Below are 16,765 nucleotides of genomic sequence, written 5' to 3'. Positions count from 1 at the left end.
TAGGGACAATGGGCTGCTTTTAAAGCTCTTATTCCTGCCTTCTAAGTCAAATCCGATCACAGTGAGGTAACATCCACACGATCCATTCTTTCATGGATCAAATGAACATAACAGCACCCAGCCAATTAGAATTCATCCCTTTTCCAAGCTGACTTCTAAACAGAGTAACTTGGAAATACAATCAGTTGTTTTTACAGAGCAAGGGCTTGCCTACATATAGGAGATAAATCCTGCTGATCAAACAGTAAAATGCACAGGAGTGAGCTACAAGGATGCTTACCACTGAAAACAGTTATTTAATTCATAAATTAAAACCAACTTGTACAACATATTCCATTTTTTTTATTTATTTGATAAGCAGCAGTATTGTGTTCTTCTTTTTTTACATTTCAGTGTAGATACAATTATTATGTTATCTGCCATATTACAATATTTAGTCTGTTTTAAGTTTGTCTTTTAAGATACATTAAAAAAAAACATCAACTGCAAACGTGGGAGGATGGAGAGGTGGAAGGGGGAAGCATGGTATCCAACCAAAATTTCCACATTTCAGCAAGACTTCACTCATTCTCTTTTAGTAAAGTTTTAAGAAATGTCATAATGACATGAGCTCGGGATATCTATAGGCTTTTTTCTTCACTGACGCTCATGACGTGGCACTGGTGATGTTGTAAACAGCAGAAAAAACAGGGACTGCCAAAAGACCAGTTATGGAGGCACCACAGACCTGCTTTTTTCCCCACGGAACACACCAAGCAGAGACAGAAATGATCTCCACACAGCCGTATCTGTAGAATATTAAATTCATGCTACGTAGCTGTACTCATCTGCCGAGGCCTGGCTCCGTTCAATGTACTGTTTGTCTATCAGAACTTCAATACACTTCTTAATCATGCTGATACTTGGGTTAAACCTAGCTCTTGATTGGCTAATTACCTGTGCAGAGGAGACAAGAAAGACAGAACCTGATGGAAATGCTGTCTACTTAAAGGAATTGGGGGAAAAAAACCCTTCAAAACCAAGCCAGCTGTACTTTTTTTTTTTTTTTTGGAAGACAGATTCATTTTCTCAAAATTGCAGGCCAGTTGGTGTATTTTTGGAGCAAGTGAAGAGTTTGGAGCAAAGTTCATAATCCATGCAGAGACAGCAAAGTGTAGGACCGCAACTTCTGGAAGAGCACTTTTGTGAAAATGAAAAATGCTACCACTCGATTCACACTTGTATGCTAATATGCCATGTTACTCCATGAACAGGCTCAAAATTGCATGTAAACCGAATCCCTAAGGCAAGACCATTTACATTTGAGGATCACCAAAAATCTTTCTGACGCAAGACAACATGCTTCAAGCTGGTCAGCTGGTGGTGGTTAAAGAATACTAAGCAGGACACCATGTATCATAAAGTGTGTATCGGTAATCCAGCATTCTAAAACCAGGGTTCAAGCAGGTCACGCGCACAGAACCACCACCTTATCTCAATTGGCACAGCTAACTATCCCATTTAACAAGACCTAGATTTCTACGTGCCAAGTAGCACATAACCTCACCTCCTGAATGAGAGCATTGTGTCGCAACAACTTCCGTGCTTTCATGATGCGGACGATTGCAGCTTGAAGGTACATTTTCCTATCTTCATCTACAGCGCTTCTTGTTTGCTCCATTTCCTGCAACACAAGACAATATAATTCAGTGGGTTAGTAGCTATGATCACGTGCAGAACCATCCCTATTCAAACTGCATATTCTTTCGTGCTCCAGATGAGAGCTGTTCTTCTTATAAACAGTATGGAAGAAGCTAATCCTCTGGCACTCTCAGAAGCTAAAGGAAACGTGTATGGGGACCAAGGGAATCCTTTCTTTAAGCTACTTTGCAGAGTTTAAACCAGAGTTTTTCAAACTTGGCAACTTTAAGATGTATGGACTTTAACTCCCCAAATTAAAGCATGGGAAGTCCATGCATCTTAAAGTTGCCAAGTTTGAAAAACTCTGGTTTAAACAAAGAGGGTGACAGCTAAAAATAGATTTGAGTGGAAAACACTTGGTTTGATCCTGTAAGGCAACTCTTCTACAGTAATTTTATTGGGACAACACACCAGTTATATTGTGATTTTGCTTTCCATGCTGCCCAAATCCAGGCAACATGATGCAGACCTTGAATAAATCCCTTACCTATTATTAAAGTTAAGAGCATCACACAAACTATGTCTATGTTCGTATACAAATGTTGGATTCACTGAATATTCCTAAGTCCCGTGGTAGAGATCCAAATAATGTAGTATACAGAAGCAGAGCACTAAGAATTCTTCCTTCCTCTCCGTGGTAAACAAACTCTCCATTGAGAATTTTGATTATTGTCATAGCAGCTCTATATAAACCTCAGGCTCAAAGACTACAGTATATGCCACTGAATACCAGGCTGTTGGATGCAACTACAAGAGAGAGTTACTACTTTGTGTTTACCTTCTGGGTTCCCTGGGGTTATCAGGGCAGGATGGAAAAGAGAATGCTGAACTATATGAAGCACTAGCCAGATTCAGTTCAGCTCATCTTCTTTTAATCAGAACAACTTACAGAGGAAAGCCTCCAGACACAATAAAAAGTGAATATTATGGAACTACCATTGAAGATGAAAAAGAATTGATAGTTTCAAGGTCTTAAACAAATGTAAGGAAGTACAACACTTATTTTTGTGTGTTCTTTAAATTATACGATCTGAAATAAAATCAACAAAATAGTTTTTTTAGAATGTGAAGTATGGTGCTATATAAGCTGCTGCTTTTTAAGGAATGATCTAAGATTTGTTTTTCCCACACGCATTGAAAAGCAACAAACACTTTCGAGAAAACATGGTCAGGCACCTTAAAAAACAATGAGTAATTTTCAATCAATTTAGAGAAGCTTACCAGCTAATAGTAATTGCTTTGCCAAAGACTCTTATCGGATCAGTGGAGTAATAAGTACAATGTGATACTTATTATGAAACTGAAGTTCAACACACATTAATTCTTAGCTGCTCTAGAGATTTCCTAAGACATATGGCCGAAGGAAATGACATTCTAAGCTCATTCTATACTTTTGAAGCTGTAATCATTATTAACATGCTAAAATAGCCAAGATTGTTAGCTGTACAGGATCACTGAGACTTCAAGTAATCCTGTGAAGTGGGAATTCTCGGCCAACCTCAGTTAATAATGGCTTCCCAGAAAGGTGTATTATTATACAACAAGTAACGCAATAACTAAATTTGGATTGATTTTTTTAAAGTGAAAGCTCAAATTCAGAAAGTATTTCCAATAGGACAGTAACATTCTTTGAACAGAAAATAAAATTATTTGAACATAAATATATAATATGGTGAGCAATGCCATTTTGGCTAGCATTTCCAAAAAGAAGGTATTGGCTAATGAAATTCGTTTTAGATGGTGGCAATGAAATCATTATTGGTAATGCTGTATTATAAATATCTGGTGTGAATTATTGTAGTAATTAATGTAATGATGTTGACAATGTAATTAATATTACATTAATGTATTAATGTTCGTAATCCAGTCAGATTTTGAACAGTATTACTAGTTTAGAATATGCCCAAATCATAAGTATACAAATAAATAATAGAAATACAAAATAAATGTCTTGGGGGGGGAACCCACATATCCTTTGTAAGCTAAAGAAAAATGATAAAGAGAATTTAAAATATGTGGAAGTAAATCTGAACAAAAAACAAGATAGTAAAGAAAATAAATGCAAAACAAATTAAGGACTGATGTCATAATCTTACTGGGGGATAAATCCCATTGAACACTGATCACTGTTCATATAGGTTAGAGTTGTAAAGAATGAAATAAATACAAAATAAACAGATAAAGCTGTCTAAATTTACTAGCCACATCCACAGGTAGCAGAAATCAGTATGTTGCTCACTCATAAGCAAACCACAATTCTGGTTCCCTGGGATGTCTGGAAGTGGTAAATGGATCTTACCTTGGACTAAAAATGCATAGGGTTGCATTTCCAAAAAAGATTCCAAGTTATGTCAAAGAGTAGAGAATAGGTAGTTTTCACCAGATGAAATGAAAAAGAACCAAGCAGCAATAAATCAGAAAACAGAATATGCTTTTTTCCATGTTTGTTTTTTATGGCTGTTAATTTTGAAAAGACACACATTTAGAAATATTTTTGATTCTCCCGTCTAAAATTTATTTTCCCGTCTCATTTTGAGTCTTAATACTTAATTGCATTATTTAATCACTGAAAAAAAGATGCCTGAATTCTTCTTTAATTATCCAAAACCTTTGGGAATATGCAATTTTAAAAATCTGAAAAGCTAGTTAGGTAGAAGTGTTATACAAGCTGCTTTTTTATTATTTATTTCTGGTATTATTAGTAAATATTTGATCTAGTTTTAAAGCAGACCTGCTGAAAGCAATGGAGCTTGTTATTCATGATTTTAATGGGCCTGCTCTAATTATTAACTGGGGATCCAACCCATCATTGAGACAATGCAACTAGACAGGACAATGTCAAAATGTCCTGCTTCCCACATCAAAGTACTCTTGCAGATTGTTAATCTCACAAAGCCTCCAACTGTTCTAGTTTTATGTTTTAGTAGGTGGCAACTCCAAGCCTATATTGTCTGGGCTCAGCTGCTAATCAGTGTCAGGACTGGGTAGTATTGGGACAAGGAAGGACTACATAGACTAGCCTGGGAAGCCCATAAAATATTTTGGAAGGAAAGAATGCCAAGGAAACTGCACAGAAATGTCAAGGAGGTGAGCTTGACTCAAAAGAGAGTGTTTCTCTTTTTATCCTAATTGTGATTTTGTTTTATTTGCTGATCTATGACTGAATAAAGATTGATCGATGATTGACTCAAAAGAGATGTTATTTAGTGTTATATCCCCAATAGAATACAGCTAAATCTTGTTAATGACATTAATAATACTTGCCTGTGGGGTGTCTTTTTGCATTGAAGTAGTGATTTTAAATTTTGTTCTTTTACTGCTGAAATTCATATTTAATGAAAAAGTGGACTCTGCCTCTACATCTTCCTGCAAGGGGAAAAAAAAGAAGTGTTATTTCTCCCTTTCACACACATGTAAATGATGCCAAACATATCAACAACTTGTCGGTCTAAGCAAGAGCATCTTGCTTCAAAAATCTGTACTTGCATATGGATTACATCTCCACTGCTAAAATGTAAACATATTGCTACTTATTCAATTTGGCAAGTTTGAACTACTTCAATTCTCTGCAGAGCAGTTTGGATGCCCAAGATAGTGTAGTATATATTACATATAGAATTGTTTTTAAACGAAACCCAATAGAATTGTTTCAGTAAAATGAACACAGAAACACAAATGTTAATAGGATTAACATAGAGTAAATGTAATATTTTTGAAAAATAAATATCTTGTGGCAACAGAATAAAGGATAGTATATTTTCTACTTAAGGTATAAGAGGCCCTGGGGGAAAAAAACTGCCTCTCTTTAGAGGTAACCTCCTTTCACTCCATTGGATAGAAAGAACATTAGGGGTAGGTTTAAATTATAATGAGAAAGGGCGCAGTTCAGTACTACTACTGGCTCTATGATGGTATTTGCACATAATTTGTAGAGTAAGCTACAACTAGCTGAGCTCATATGATATGCCATGCTAATTTACATGCCACGTGGCAGGATACAAACAGCATGTTAAGCCAATACTAAACAGTTTAGTATACTTAGTCAACTTACGAATGACACAACACTAATTTACACTTGGAATCCTGTAGTTACATTATGGTCTTGGATGCTCTCTGGGCTAGAGTGAGTGAGCAAGTGCTGTAAGTATGTGTATTATGTGTGGCAATTTCTGAAGCCCCTTTCAAAGAGAAATGTCCATGAGTTGATACCTAGAGAACTGTAAATCTGAAGTACGGCCAATGGGACCCTTAGGGTTCCCCCCCACCTTCTTTTTATTTTCTGAACAGCAAGCCATATTTAAAACAGATTTTCAGAGGCCTCTGAATTTCAAGTGCTTTGCCCAGTACATCAGGACTGGTGTTCAAGAAGCATAGAGAGCCAGTTTGGTCTAGTGGTTAAGGTGCGTTCGCTGCCTTGAGTTATTTATAAAAATAATAAAGGCGAGACAGACAAACAGACAGACAGAAACAGATAAAGCATTTGGGTGGTTTATGGAAATGCAGTATGGAAAACACTAAACACATCAATAACACAACTTTTTAAGCAGCTGGGTACAAATAAATGTTTCAAATCTACTGAATGTATTTTTATATACAGGTTGGGGGCAGCAATGAGAGAAAGCAACAATTCAGCCCCATCAAAAAGCACATTTATACAGAAAGACATCTTGAGAAGACAACTGCTTTTGGAAAAATGGCTAACTAAACTGGGGCAGCATGCCTCGATGTCTAGAAGAACTTTGTATTTAAAAAGAAATCCAATATAGAATTTAATTTTAATTGGAAACCATTCTTGGACTACAATCTTATCCATGGAATCATGCCATATCCAAAATTTGAGTTTTAAAGGTCATATCTAAATGTGATGTATAATTTACAGTACTGATTTAACGCATTACTTACTATCTATAGCCTTTTTTTAATGATCAGAACTGGGTTAACCAAGTGTTTTTAACTTAAAGCTCAATAGGTACATGTAGATTTTGGTCAGAAAACGGGTATGAAACATCTTACAGTGTAATAAGCTTCTTTTTTAATTAATTTTCATTAAAGAGATTTTTTCACACAGTAAAAAGAAATACAAATTTAAAGAAAAAGATAGAAAAGTAAAGAAAAGTAGTAACTGAATAAGAAAAGAGAAAAAGAAAAAAACAATATAAAGCAGCAGCTTCCGATCTTCTTTACAGCAGTTATAAATACATTTATATTTTAACCTCTCTCTCTATAGTTATATCATGGCTCCCTTCTTTCCATATTCTGCTCTACAATATTATAAGCTTCTAATGATGTATTAGAATATACTGTATTTGCTTCATGATAGTTCAGATTTGTTGCTTATCCATCTGTATTTCTCTACCTGTACTTTTTTTTCCTATCTGTACCATCTATTTCTTCTATTTTTACAAAATATATAATAATAAAATGCCCCCCCACCCCCCCTGCCAAAAAAGATTATGCCTTTTTTTTGTAACTTACCTTATCTGAGTCATGGTTGATCATTTTGACATCAAGTAATGATTTGATAGTTTTTGTCAGTTCCTTCTCATTCATCTGTGTGCTATCTTGGAGCTCTTTGTAACTGACGATTTCGCTGTTGTTAAAGGCCAGCAGCACTGCCATTTGGTAGGTGGTAACCACGGCTACATACGGCTTGCACAAATAATTCATTTTGACCTCACCTGCAAATTAAGTATAAAGCTGACAACTTAATAAAAAACCTCACACATTATTAATAAAGCATCACATCGTTCCTTCATCTTGGAGGCACATTCAACCCAAGGGTAGGGCAATTCAGAAACAAGGACTGAATTTGCAAAATTGTCCTAAATTAGATTTTTAAAAAGGATACTACTTTGAAAAGTAATAGGGGCTATAGAAGTATTTTTTAAAATTTAAGTTAGAATGCTTTATTCAGCTGATTTAAAATATTGTAAGAATGCAAGAGAGAATTTGAATAAAACTTACATGGGTAGGCACTGTAAAGACCTTGAGGGCCATAACATTTATACACAGCGCCAAAAAAATTCACTCTCTTGAATAAAAGATAAAGACTCCAGTCCTGGTGGCTATATGAGTATGTCCATATATTCTTTGGGAGACAAAGCAGTAGTTTGCTGCAATCTTCTTTCAGCGTGTTTTTTCAATTTCCCTCTAGTCTTGGGGTTCCCTGGTAATCACTCATCCAAATACTAACCTGGTCAGTCCTGTTCAGTTTTTTCCTCCAATCAGCCAAAATCAGCTACATGCTGCCACCTGCTAATGTTTGACTTCTTTCTATGATGCTTTCAGTTATGTCCTTCCAGCAAACATGCTCAAATTTCAGTTCAAGCTCAGAATCGCCTGTACAGGTAGTCCTTGCTTAACACCGGTAATTGGGACTGGAATTTCCATCGCTAAGTGATGACACTGTAAAGCACATTATGTGACCGCATCGCTTAGTGATGGCAATCCTGGCAGTCCCTGTTGCCATTGTTAAGCAAGGATTACGGGTTGTTAAGCGGGGACCCTCCTTGCAACTTCCCGCTGGCTTCCCACAAGCAAAGTCAATGGGGAAGCCAGTAGGGAGTCGCAAGTCCCAGGCAGCTTGCAAGTGGCTGCTGCAGCGTGGCACAAGTGTGGTGGGGCCAGGGGCGGCTGCTGCAGGGTGAGGAAGAGTGCACAGGTGGCCATTGCGGTGCAAGCACTGCAAGACCAGCTGTAGCTGGGTGGGGGAGGGTGTATGGGCATGCACGTGCTACAGAGTACGAGGACTCCTTGGAAAAAAAATCCACAGAAGTGTGAGTGTCTTGCAACCTACCCTGCCGGCTTCCCCACTGACTTTGCTTGGGGGAAGCTGGCAGGGAAGGTCACAATGGTGATCACATGACTGTGGGACACTGCAACCGTTGTAAGTGTGAGCTGGTTGCCAAGAACTCAGATTGTGATCATGTGACCGCAGAGCTGCTAGAACGGCTGGAACTTTGAGGATCAGTCGTAAGTACCACTTGTTCAGTGCTGTCATAACTTTGAATGATTGCTGAACGAGTGGTTGTTAACCAAGGACTACTTGTATGCCTAAATCCACTTTTTATTGTAACATTTTACTTGTCTTCAACCTATACTCATGAAATGGATTTTTAACTTTTTTTCTGGAAAACAGTCAATAGAGAATGTAAAATATAAAATTTAAAACAATTCATCTTACAGATAAGAATCAGAAGAGATGAAATAAAAATATCCAACTAAGATATATTAGGACAACCAGATTTGCTAAGCCAGGGAAAATAACCGAAATTTAAGGTAGCATTATTACCATTACCATCACCATCATCATCATCTGCAGAATTTCAGAAGATGTATATGTTTCAGTTAAGCAAAAGTGATTATACTTATGTTTTCAAGAGCTAAAAATCATGTAGATTTATTTTACCTGTGCAAAGATAATGTAACCAGGTAAGTTTCCTTCCACTGAAATGTTGACTGTAAAATAATTCAAACTGAAAAACAAAATAGTTCTTTGGGTCAAATATGTCAAGGGCTTTAAACATAATATGCAAAAGCAAAAACAGAACATTATGTTTAAAAATATCAGAAATAATAACCAAAGCTGAAACACCATGACCCAGGTTAATTAAAAATAAATTTCTTAATCATTTTAGTTAGCCTATCTAAGGCCAAAGGTGGGCTAACTGAATTACATGTAGTAAAAATACTCATCAAATATCATAAAAAGGCTCCACTTCTGACTATAGAAACTGAGGACAAGAAAGCAAAACTTACGGAATACCACATCACAGAAAGAACAATTATTTCCTAGTCCTTCTCAATGTATAGACTCATTCACTTTCACACAGGTGAGAAACACTGATTTATCCAAAGCTACCCAAGAAATCTAAAATTCTAACTCTTCCTTCCCAACCTGAAAATCCAAATCAACTTATTTGTGTTAGCCCAGTCAAGAAGCACAATCAGGAGTACTAGCTCTATCTTCATTGTAAGGTCACATTAACAGAATCTGGCAAGACTGAAAGTATTTCTCCCCTCCTCTCCTTTTACTCTCCAGAAAACTAGGGAGGGTCCCTTCTGAAACACTTCCCACACTCTCCCTCCTTCTGCGGGCTGAGATATGTTTTACATGCTGCTTGTCCAGTCTGTGGCTCTGCATCAGTTGTTCAGTCTGTGGCCATTCCCACATACCATTACAATTTGCTGCTGTAGGTCTAGACCAGTGTTTCCCAACCTTGGCAACTTTAAGATGTGTGGACTTCAACTCCCAGAAATCCCCAGCCAGCCTGGCTGGCTGGGGAATTCTGGGAGTTGAAGTCCACACATTGTAAAGATGCCATGGTTGAGAAACACTGGTCTAGGCAGTATTCATCTTTTAAAAAAAATATTATACTCACATCATCTTTGTTATACTCAGAGCTACTTTTACATGAATTTGTACACGGCAACATGTACATGAATTTAATATAACGTAGCAGCAAAGTCATTATCAATCCCATTTGAAAATAAAGACTGAAGGGAAATTGGAAACCACTTCAAAAAAATTCACACAATCCATATGTGGGAGATATGGGCCACCTTGCTTTTTATTCATTGGCCATCTCAAACTCCTAAAGGCATACATGAAGAATGTGGAAAATGTTCTAGCTAGCAATTTCTTAGGTGATGATTTAAAAAAGCTCAGCAACCTCAGCTCTAACAGCAGGCTTCAAAAGCTGCAAGTTAATTCTCAAAAAACAGTAAGCCATGCCGGAGAAGGCTGCAAAGTAGTCCATTAACATAACAACAAATACAGAACAGGAACAGTATAACTTCCATTCCTTTGGCTCTTTTTTTACAGGGAAATCTGTTTTCTGAGAAACTTTAAACAGCACTTAGAACATTTTGTCTTTTGAGGAAAGAAATCTGGAAGAGGCTTTCTAAAGGTTCTCAAATAACTGTAAGAGTATTTTGAATACCAATCAAAGAGAATATTTATAGCTCAGGGTTGAACTGTGGAGTCCCTGGTGCTCTCTGAGCCTTGTTGTTTTCTGCAGATGTTTCATTGCCGGACTAAGCAACAACATCAGTTGGCAGCCTCTTCAAGGTTTTAGACAATTATTTCCATATTAAGCTGTATTGCAACTTTCTGTAATCAGGTATCATCCAGATGTGTTGGAGCTGCAATTCCTAGGAATGCATCAGGTTGTAGAAGCCATTTACTGGGAGAAAGTTCCATTGAACAAAGTAAGTTCTTTAGAATAATTATGCACATGATCAAGCTATTGGCTTATATGTATGGATCAGCTGAATGGCTATTCCTGGGGAAAAAATGTAATATACAGAACTGTGCAAAAGTTGCAGGCAGGTGTGAAAAAATGCTGTAAAGTAAGAATGCTTTCAAAAATATATATTGTAATTGTTTATGTTTATCAATTTACAAAATGCAAAGTGAGCGAACAGAAGAAAAATCTAAATCAAATCACTATTTGGTGTGACTACCCTTTGGCTTCAAAACAGCATCAATTCTTACACTTGCACACTTTGTACACTTGCACAAAGTCAGGGATCTTGTAGGATTAGAGTCGGGCGTATGATTAACAAATTATACCAAGCAGGTGCTAATGATCATCAATTTCATATGTAGGTTGAAACACAGTCATTAACAGAAACAGCTGTGTAGGAGGCATAAAACTTGGTGAGGAACAGCCAAACTCTGCTACTAAGGTGAGGTTGTGGAAGATGGTTTCATGTCACAGGTCATACACCATGGCAAGACTAAGCACAGTGACAAGACACAAGGTAGCTATGCTGCATCAGCAAGGTCTCTCCCAGGCAAAAATTTCAAAGCAGACTGGGGTTTCAAGATGCGCTGTTCAAGCTCTTTTGAAGAGGCACAAAGAAACGGACAACGATGAGGACCGTAGACACAGTGGTCAGCCAAGGAAACTTATTGCAGCAGATGAAAGACACATCATGCTTACTTCCCTTCAACATTGGAAGATGTCCAGCAGTGCCATCAGCACAGAACTGGCAGAAACCAGTGGGACCCAGGTACACCCATCTACTGTTCGGAGAAGTCTGGCCAGAAGTGGTCTTCATGGAAGAATTGTGGCCAAAAAGTCATACCTCCGACGTGGAAACAAGGCTAAGTGACTCAACTATGCATGAAAACATAGGAACTGGGGTGCAGAAAAATGGCAGCAGGTGCTCTGGACTGGTGAGTCAAAATCTGAAATATCTGGCTGCCGCAAGAGGCAGTATAGGGTAATGCTAGATAATCCCCTATCTATTAGGACCTGCACTTTTGGTATCTATAGTTTTTGATATCCAGTGGAGTTGCAGGCTTAAGGCAACATTTATGTGCTTGGCATTTCCAAAAACAGGTAACTAGAGGACAATCTTGTCTTCTCTTTTTATAATATAGTTATCTATATTATTTCGCAGAGAGCCAGTTTGGTGTAGTGGCTAAGGCATCAGGCTAGAAATCAAGAAACCACAAGTTCTAGTCCCACCTTAGGCCCAAAGCCAGCTCGGTGACCTTGGACCAGTCACTTTTTTTCAGCCCCTAGGAAGGAAGCAATGGCAAACCACTTCTGAAAAACCTTGTCAAGAAGCAGGGCAGTCTCTGAGAATTGAACATGACTGAATGGATTAAAAATTTTTTTTATTTTTTTGCAGAGATCTTTCTTACCTGAAAGAGATGCTTCTTTTATGAAATATTTGGGACACAAAATTGATAATGATCAACTTCTCTTTCCCATGAATTTTACTCCTTCCCCTCCCTCCCTCCCTCTCCTCCTCCTTGTTGTTGTTATTGTTATTATTATGCCACTGTATTCCTATATTCCTTGGGACTTGGATGCACGATTTGCAGTTTTGAAGTTTTCAGTCCCCAATGTAAAACCACTAATAGGTGAGAACCAATGACAACGAGGAGGAGAAAAGAACATGCCTCTGGAATTGACCATCAGGAGTGGAAATGATTTTTAAGCATTGCTATTACGAAACAGTTTTATTCCTCACCTGTCAACTGGTCTTCTCATATATACTCAATCTGCCAATCCAGGCATTGCTGAGAAGTCCTGGGCCATGGCTGTTGCAACTGAGGAAGCTATTTAGAACGTTCTTGGAATTCAGGTCCTAGCCTATAAAGGCAGAGGGCACTTCATACTCTCAGCAGACTGTTCCAAACTCTAAAAGCATCCACACTGAACTGCCTACCAACTAACAACAGGAACATTAAGGACTGGTGGGTGGCTCTGTTCGAAAACTAATCTCAGTGGCAAAGCACAGATCCTTCCTACCTTTCATCTGTGCCTAATTTACCAATCTCGGTATTGCTAGGAAAGATGAAGCTGTTAAAGGGGGTAGGGAGGAAGAAACAAAGAAAAAGAGAAAGATTATGAGAGGCATCCTTGCTAAAAAGAAAAGCTAACTGATTCTGACAGGTTCTTTGTCAAAGAAACAGATCCATCATAGAAAAGTTTAATGTTCCTTTTATCTGATTAATTAACCACAATGGAAGTAACTTTAAGGCAAAGGAAGGAGGATACATTTTCTCAGAAATCTGAAAGAAGGCTGGGACAAGATACAGGCTTCATTTAAGTGACAATTTAAATAAGAAGACCAAATGGCTTCTTTCTTGGTGCTCACAAGTTGGGAATAAAATTTTAACTTGAGCTGAAAGTTGACTGAAGGAATTTAAGAGCTCTTTCGAGATGTTTGGTGACAGGTTTATGAAAAATGGAGGATGCAAGGCAGAAAATAGAGGGAAGATAATTAATCAACTATTTATTTTAGGTTGAACAGCCATGTTGGGGGAAATCACAAAGCAACAAGAAACCTGGATGGGTGTGCCAGAAGGCCCTAGCTACAGAACGTAAACTATAGTTAAAAAACCATTCCCCAATAAAGAACACACAAACTAATAACTAGATCAGTGTTTCTCAACCTTGGCAACTTTAAGTTGTGTGGACTTCAGCTCCCAGAATTTGCCCAGAAGGCTGGCTGGGGAATTCTGGGAGCTGAAGTCCACACATCTTAAAGTTGCCAAGGTTGAGAAACACTGATCTAGTTATTAGCCAAATGCGCTGGGTAAAAAGAGCTGGATATATGAAATCTGAATTGTGCTAATGGCAAAATAGATGTGAAAGAACATCTTCTGGTGAGGCTCTTTCATGAGAGGGAAAAGAAACTGCACCACTCCTGTACTGATAATGACAAAGATCACTAAGAACATTTCAGGAGAAAGACTATCACACACACAAAAATGTAAACACAGACATACACATATACTCCTTAAATAGGGATGTGTTTAACTTCCCTATATGCAATTGGATATTTTGTAGAATTTAATTTCTTCAGGAAAGAAATGTGATAGAATCCAGAATCCAATAGGCCAGAGCTGACCATAAGCACCCACCTTGCAATTTATAGAAATAGCAGAGGTTACCAGGTCTTGCTGCTTATAAAGAACAGAGAAAATACATTTTGCCAGAGTAGTGAATTAATGCAATGGACAAAAGTGGATGAACTGAAGATGTGCTCTGAAAGCCCATGATCTTATGGTATATTTACAAAAGGGACTTGTGCATTAAAAATGTGGATCATATTATCAACCCAGTCTCTTTGTACACTTTAAATTATTGTTATTTCTTCATCACTAAAATGGTTAAATCTCTGCTGGTAAATCTGGATATTTTCCTCTGATTAACAACTGTTAAGCAACAGCTTAGGTAGAGTGAAGAGGGGATTGAAGAAAGCAAAGACAAGGGAAAAATATCTGAACCCTTAAAGGTGGATGAAGTCAATCAAGAAAAGGCATATTCATCTTATATGCCCAGAAACCAAGAAAAAAAAATCTTTCTAAACAGTATGGAGTGCTAATACAGAAAAGAAATGGCAACATAATTAATATAAGAGCGTAAGGACTCCTTCAATATGCCAACAGCCAAACCATAAGAATAGGGTATTTTTATTAATAGTACAAATACCATGTGAATCAAAGTAGGTAGGAAAATACCCAGCAAAAGGCATATGATAGTAAGATATTAATGAATTCTTTTGTTGAAGGCAGTATGTCCTAAATATATTCTGAATTCTTAAAAGTTATCTTTTAACCAGGAAACCTGATTAAACCTTAACTCAGAGGTCAATACACTTGCATTGTCTAGCATTACAGAATGAATCATCAGCAAACCTTCCTCAGTTTTAAATCCACATTTTCATTCAACAGGATTTGAAAACTGAGGAAGAATTGCTGATGATTCATTCTGTAATGCTAGCCAGTGTTCACACTTCCACCCTTTCACCTAGCACATGGACATCGATAGAATTTATAAGGATATTGATTTGGACTTGTAGTACTAGAAAAAGAATGATATACTTGCATCACCTACATCTTAAAGAAGACATAGGGACATTAGGAAGCACTTTGTGAAGAACTTTCCCCAATGCAGATACCCACCAGATGTGTGTACCAGCTCTGATAATTCTCAGCAAAAGCCACAATGGTTGGGGAATGATAGTCCACACATAAAGATGACATCCAAACTGGAGAAGGTTGCTATGATCAAACCAAAAGCTAACTCACATTTAAATCTCCATGACAGTCAGAACTGCAAAAGTGTTTACTCTAAAGCTGATTTGTAGTTCAACCTTCATTTCCGTTTAGTCATTGTTAAATCTGCAATAAATCTCCTACTAACCTACCATCTGTACACTTTTTTCCAGTTCCTGAGGAATTGCAAAGGTAGATGAAGGCGCCTGGGTCAAGGGCCATGCTCCAGCCTGAAAAATAACCATGTTAACATTTTATTTTTTACACCACTCTTTCTCCAAAAGGAAGTACATCATTCTAAAAAGGCATATAAAGCAACTATCGTCCTAAAAAACAACAACAACAATGAACCCAAGCCAAGATCCAAGTACAATCAGAGGACCAGGGCTGTGAACAACCTTATTTGAAATTAGAAAGTATGGATAGAAATCCAGGGAAAGCTAAATAAAAGCAAGTCTCCTTTGGTTCCACCCTGGCTCCTGATGAATTCATGAATATGTCCATGTAAGTGATGCTGGCAACAATGCAAAATGCTACAAAAAGACATTTAACAAGCCCTACCCAGAAAAAGTTGGCTTTAGTGGATAAGAAACCAAATAGCAAAGAAGGCCCAGACTCTTCAGTTCTTATTCCTGCCAAAGCCAAGAGTTAAGGGAACAATCAGACTATTTCTGCAGGCTGAAAATTATGTCCACTTCCCTACTAGATGCTAAATTTTACTGCTTTACTTTTCCTGCCATGTTCTTCAAGCAGTCACAAATGGAAAGCATTTAACTGAGTTTCTCGTCTTGACAAAAGCAGTCACGGACAACATAAAAATTAGCACTATAGATGGTGCTTCCAAGCATGTCACAAATGTGTCACAAGAGATTTTGGGCTGCTGCTGTTTGAGAAGATGTTTTGCAGCATACCATCATTTTCTTGCAGAGTTGTCTCCAACTCATCCATACATATGCTTCTGCATTAATACTTTTGTGAATAATGGTCTGCATGAATGGAAAAGTTATATAAAATACAAAAAGCTGCTAAAGGAAGCAAACTTGTGTACAAGAGTTTACAAAATATTCAGGATTTACATTCAGTGAATGTTTGCTCTTCTTTGAACAGTACCAGTAAACTCAGGCACCAAAATGTAAGGTAGTGGGAACCGCACAGAAGGGACCTATCAATCAGGGTTTGTAGGTGGTGAAAAAATGCTTAGAAGACTGAAGGCAGAGGGGGGGAAAACAGCCCCATGAAAATTTACTCTGCTTAGTGGTCATAAAGTGTTGGAGGCTGGCTGTATCAGAAGAGAATATTCTGAAAGCAGGCAATCCTAAAAGGTAGACCAGACTAAGAAATAGATACTGTACAGACCTAAAACTACTTTTATTAGAACAGTATAGTAACAGAATATTTGAAGTATGAATGTGTTCCCCTCCTCCCTTTTTTATCTTCAAGAGAATTGGCGGGGGGGCGGGGCGGGCGGGCGGCTGTCTGAGGCATTTTCATAAACCAGTTTCTTGACCTGGGCTCAAGTCTTGTTTATTGATCGTTGCCTTGGCAGTGGATCTTCCCTCT

General features: G+C 37.7%; 1 protein-coding gene across 4 annotated transcripts in view; it reads right to left on the bottom strand.

Moving 5' to 3' along the window:
* Positions 1–319: 319 nt before the first annotated feature.
* The window catches only part of CUL2 (cullin 2), a 43,709-nt gene continuing 27,263 nt past the window's right edge, over positions 320–16,765 (bottom strand). For all 4 annotated transcript variants that reach the window (XM_063303436.1, XM_063303438.1, XM_063303437.1 and 1 more), the window contains 6 exons: positions 15,358–15,435; positions 9,089–9,155; positions 7,156–7,358; positions 4,945–5,046; positions 1,547–1,663; positions 320–936 (listed from right to left, as the gene is read on the bottom strand). In XM_063303436.1, coding sequence (XP_063159506.1) covers positions 805–936; positions 1,547–1,663; positions 4,945–5,046; positions 7,156–7,358; positions 9,089–9,155; positions 15,358–15,435 — 699 coding nt within the window. In that variant the 3' untranslated portion in view covers positions 320–804. The remainder of the gene's footprint in view (positions 937–1,546; positions 1,664–4,944; positions 5,047–7,155; positions 7,359–9,088; positions 9,156–15,357; positions 15,436–16,765) is intronic.

The sequence above is a fragment of the Candoia aspera genome, chromosome 4 (genome assembly GCF_035149785.1).
Source record: "Candoia aspera isolate rCanAsp1 chromosome 4, rCanAsp1.hap2, whole genome shotgun sequence".
NCBI lineage: Eukaryota > Metazoa > Chordata > Lepidosauria > Squamata > Boidae > Candoia > Candoia aspera.
This window is presented reverse-complemented; position numbering and strand designations above follow the sequence as displayed.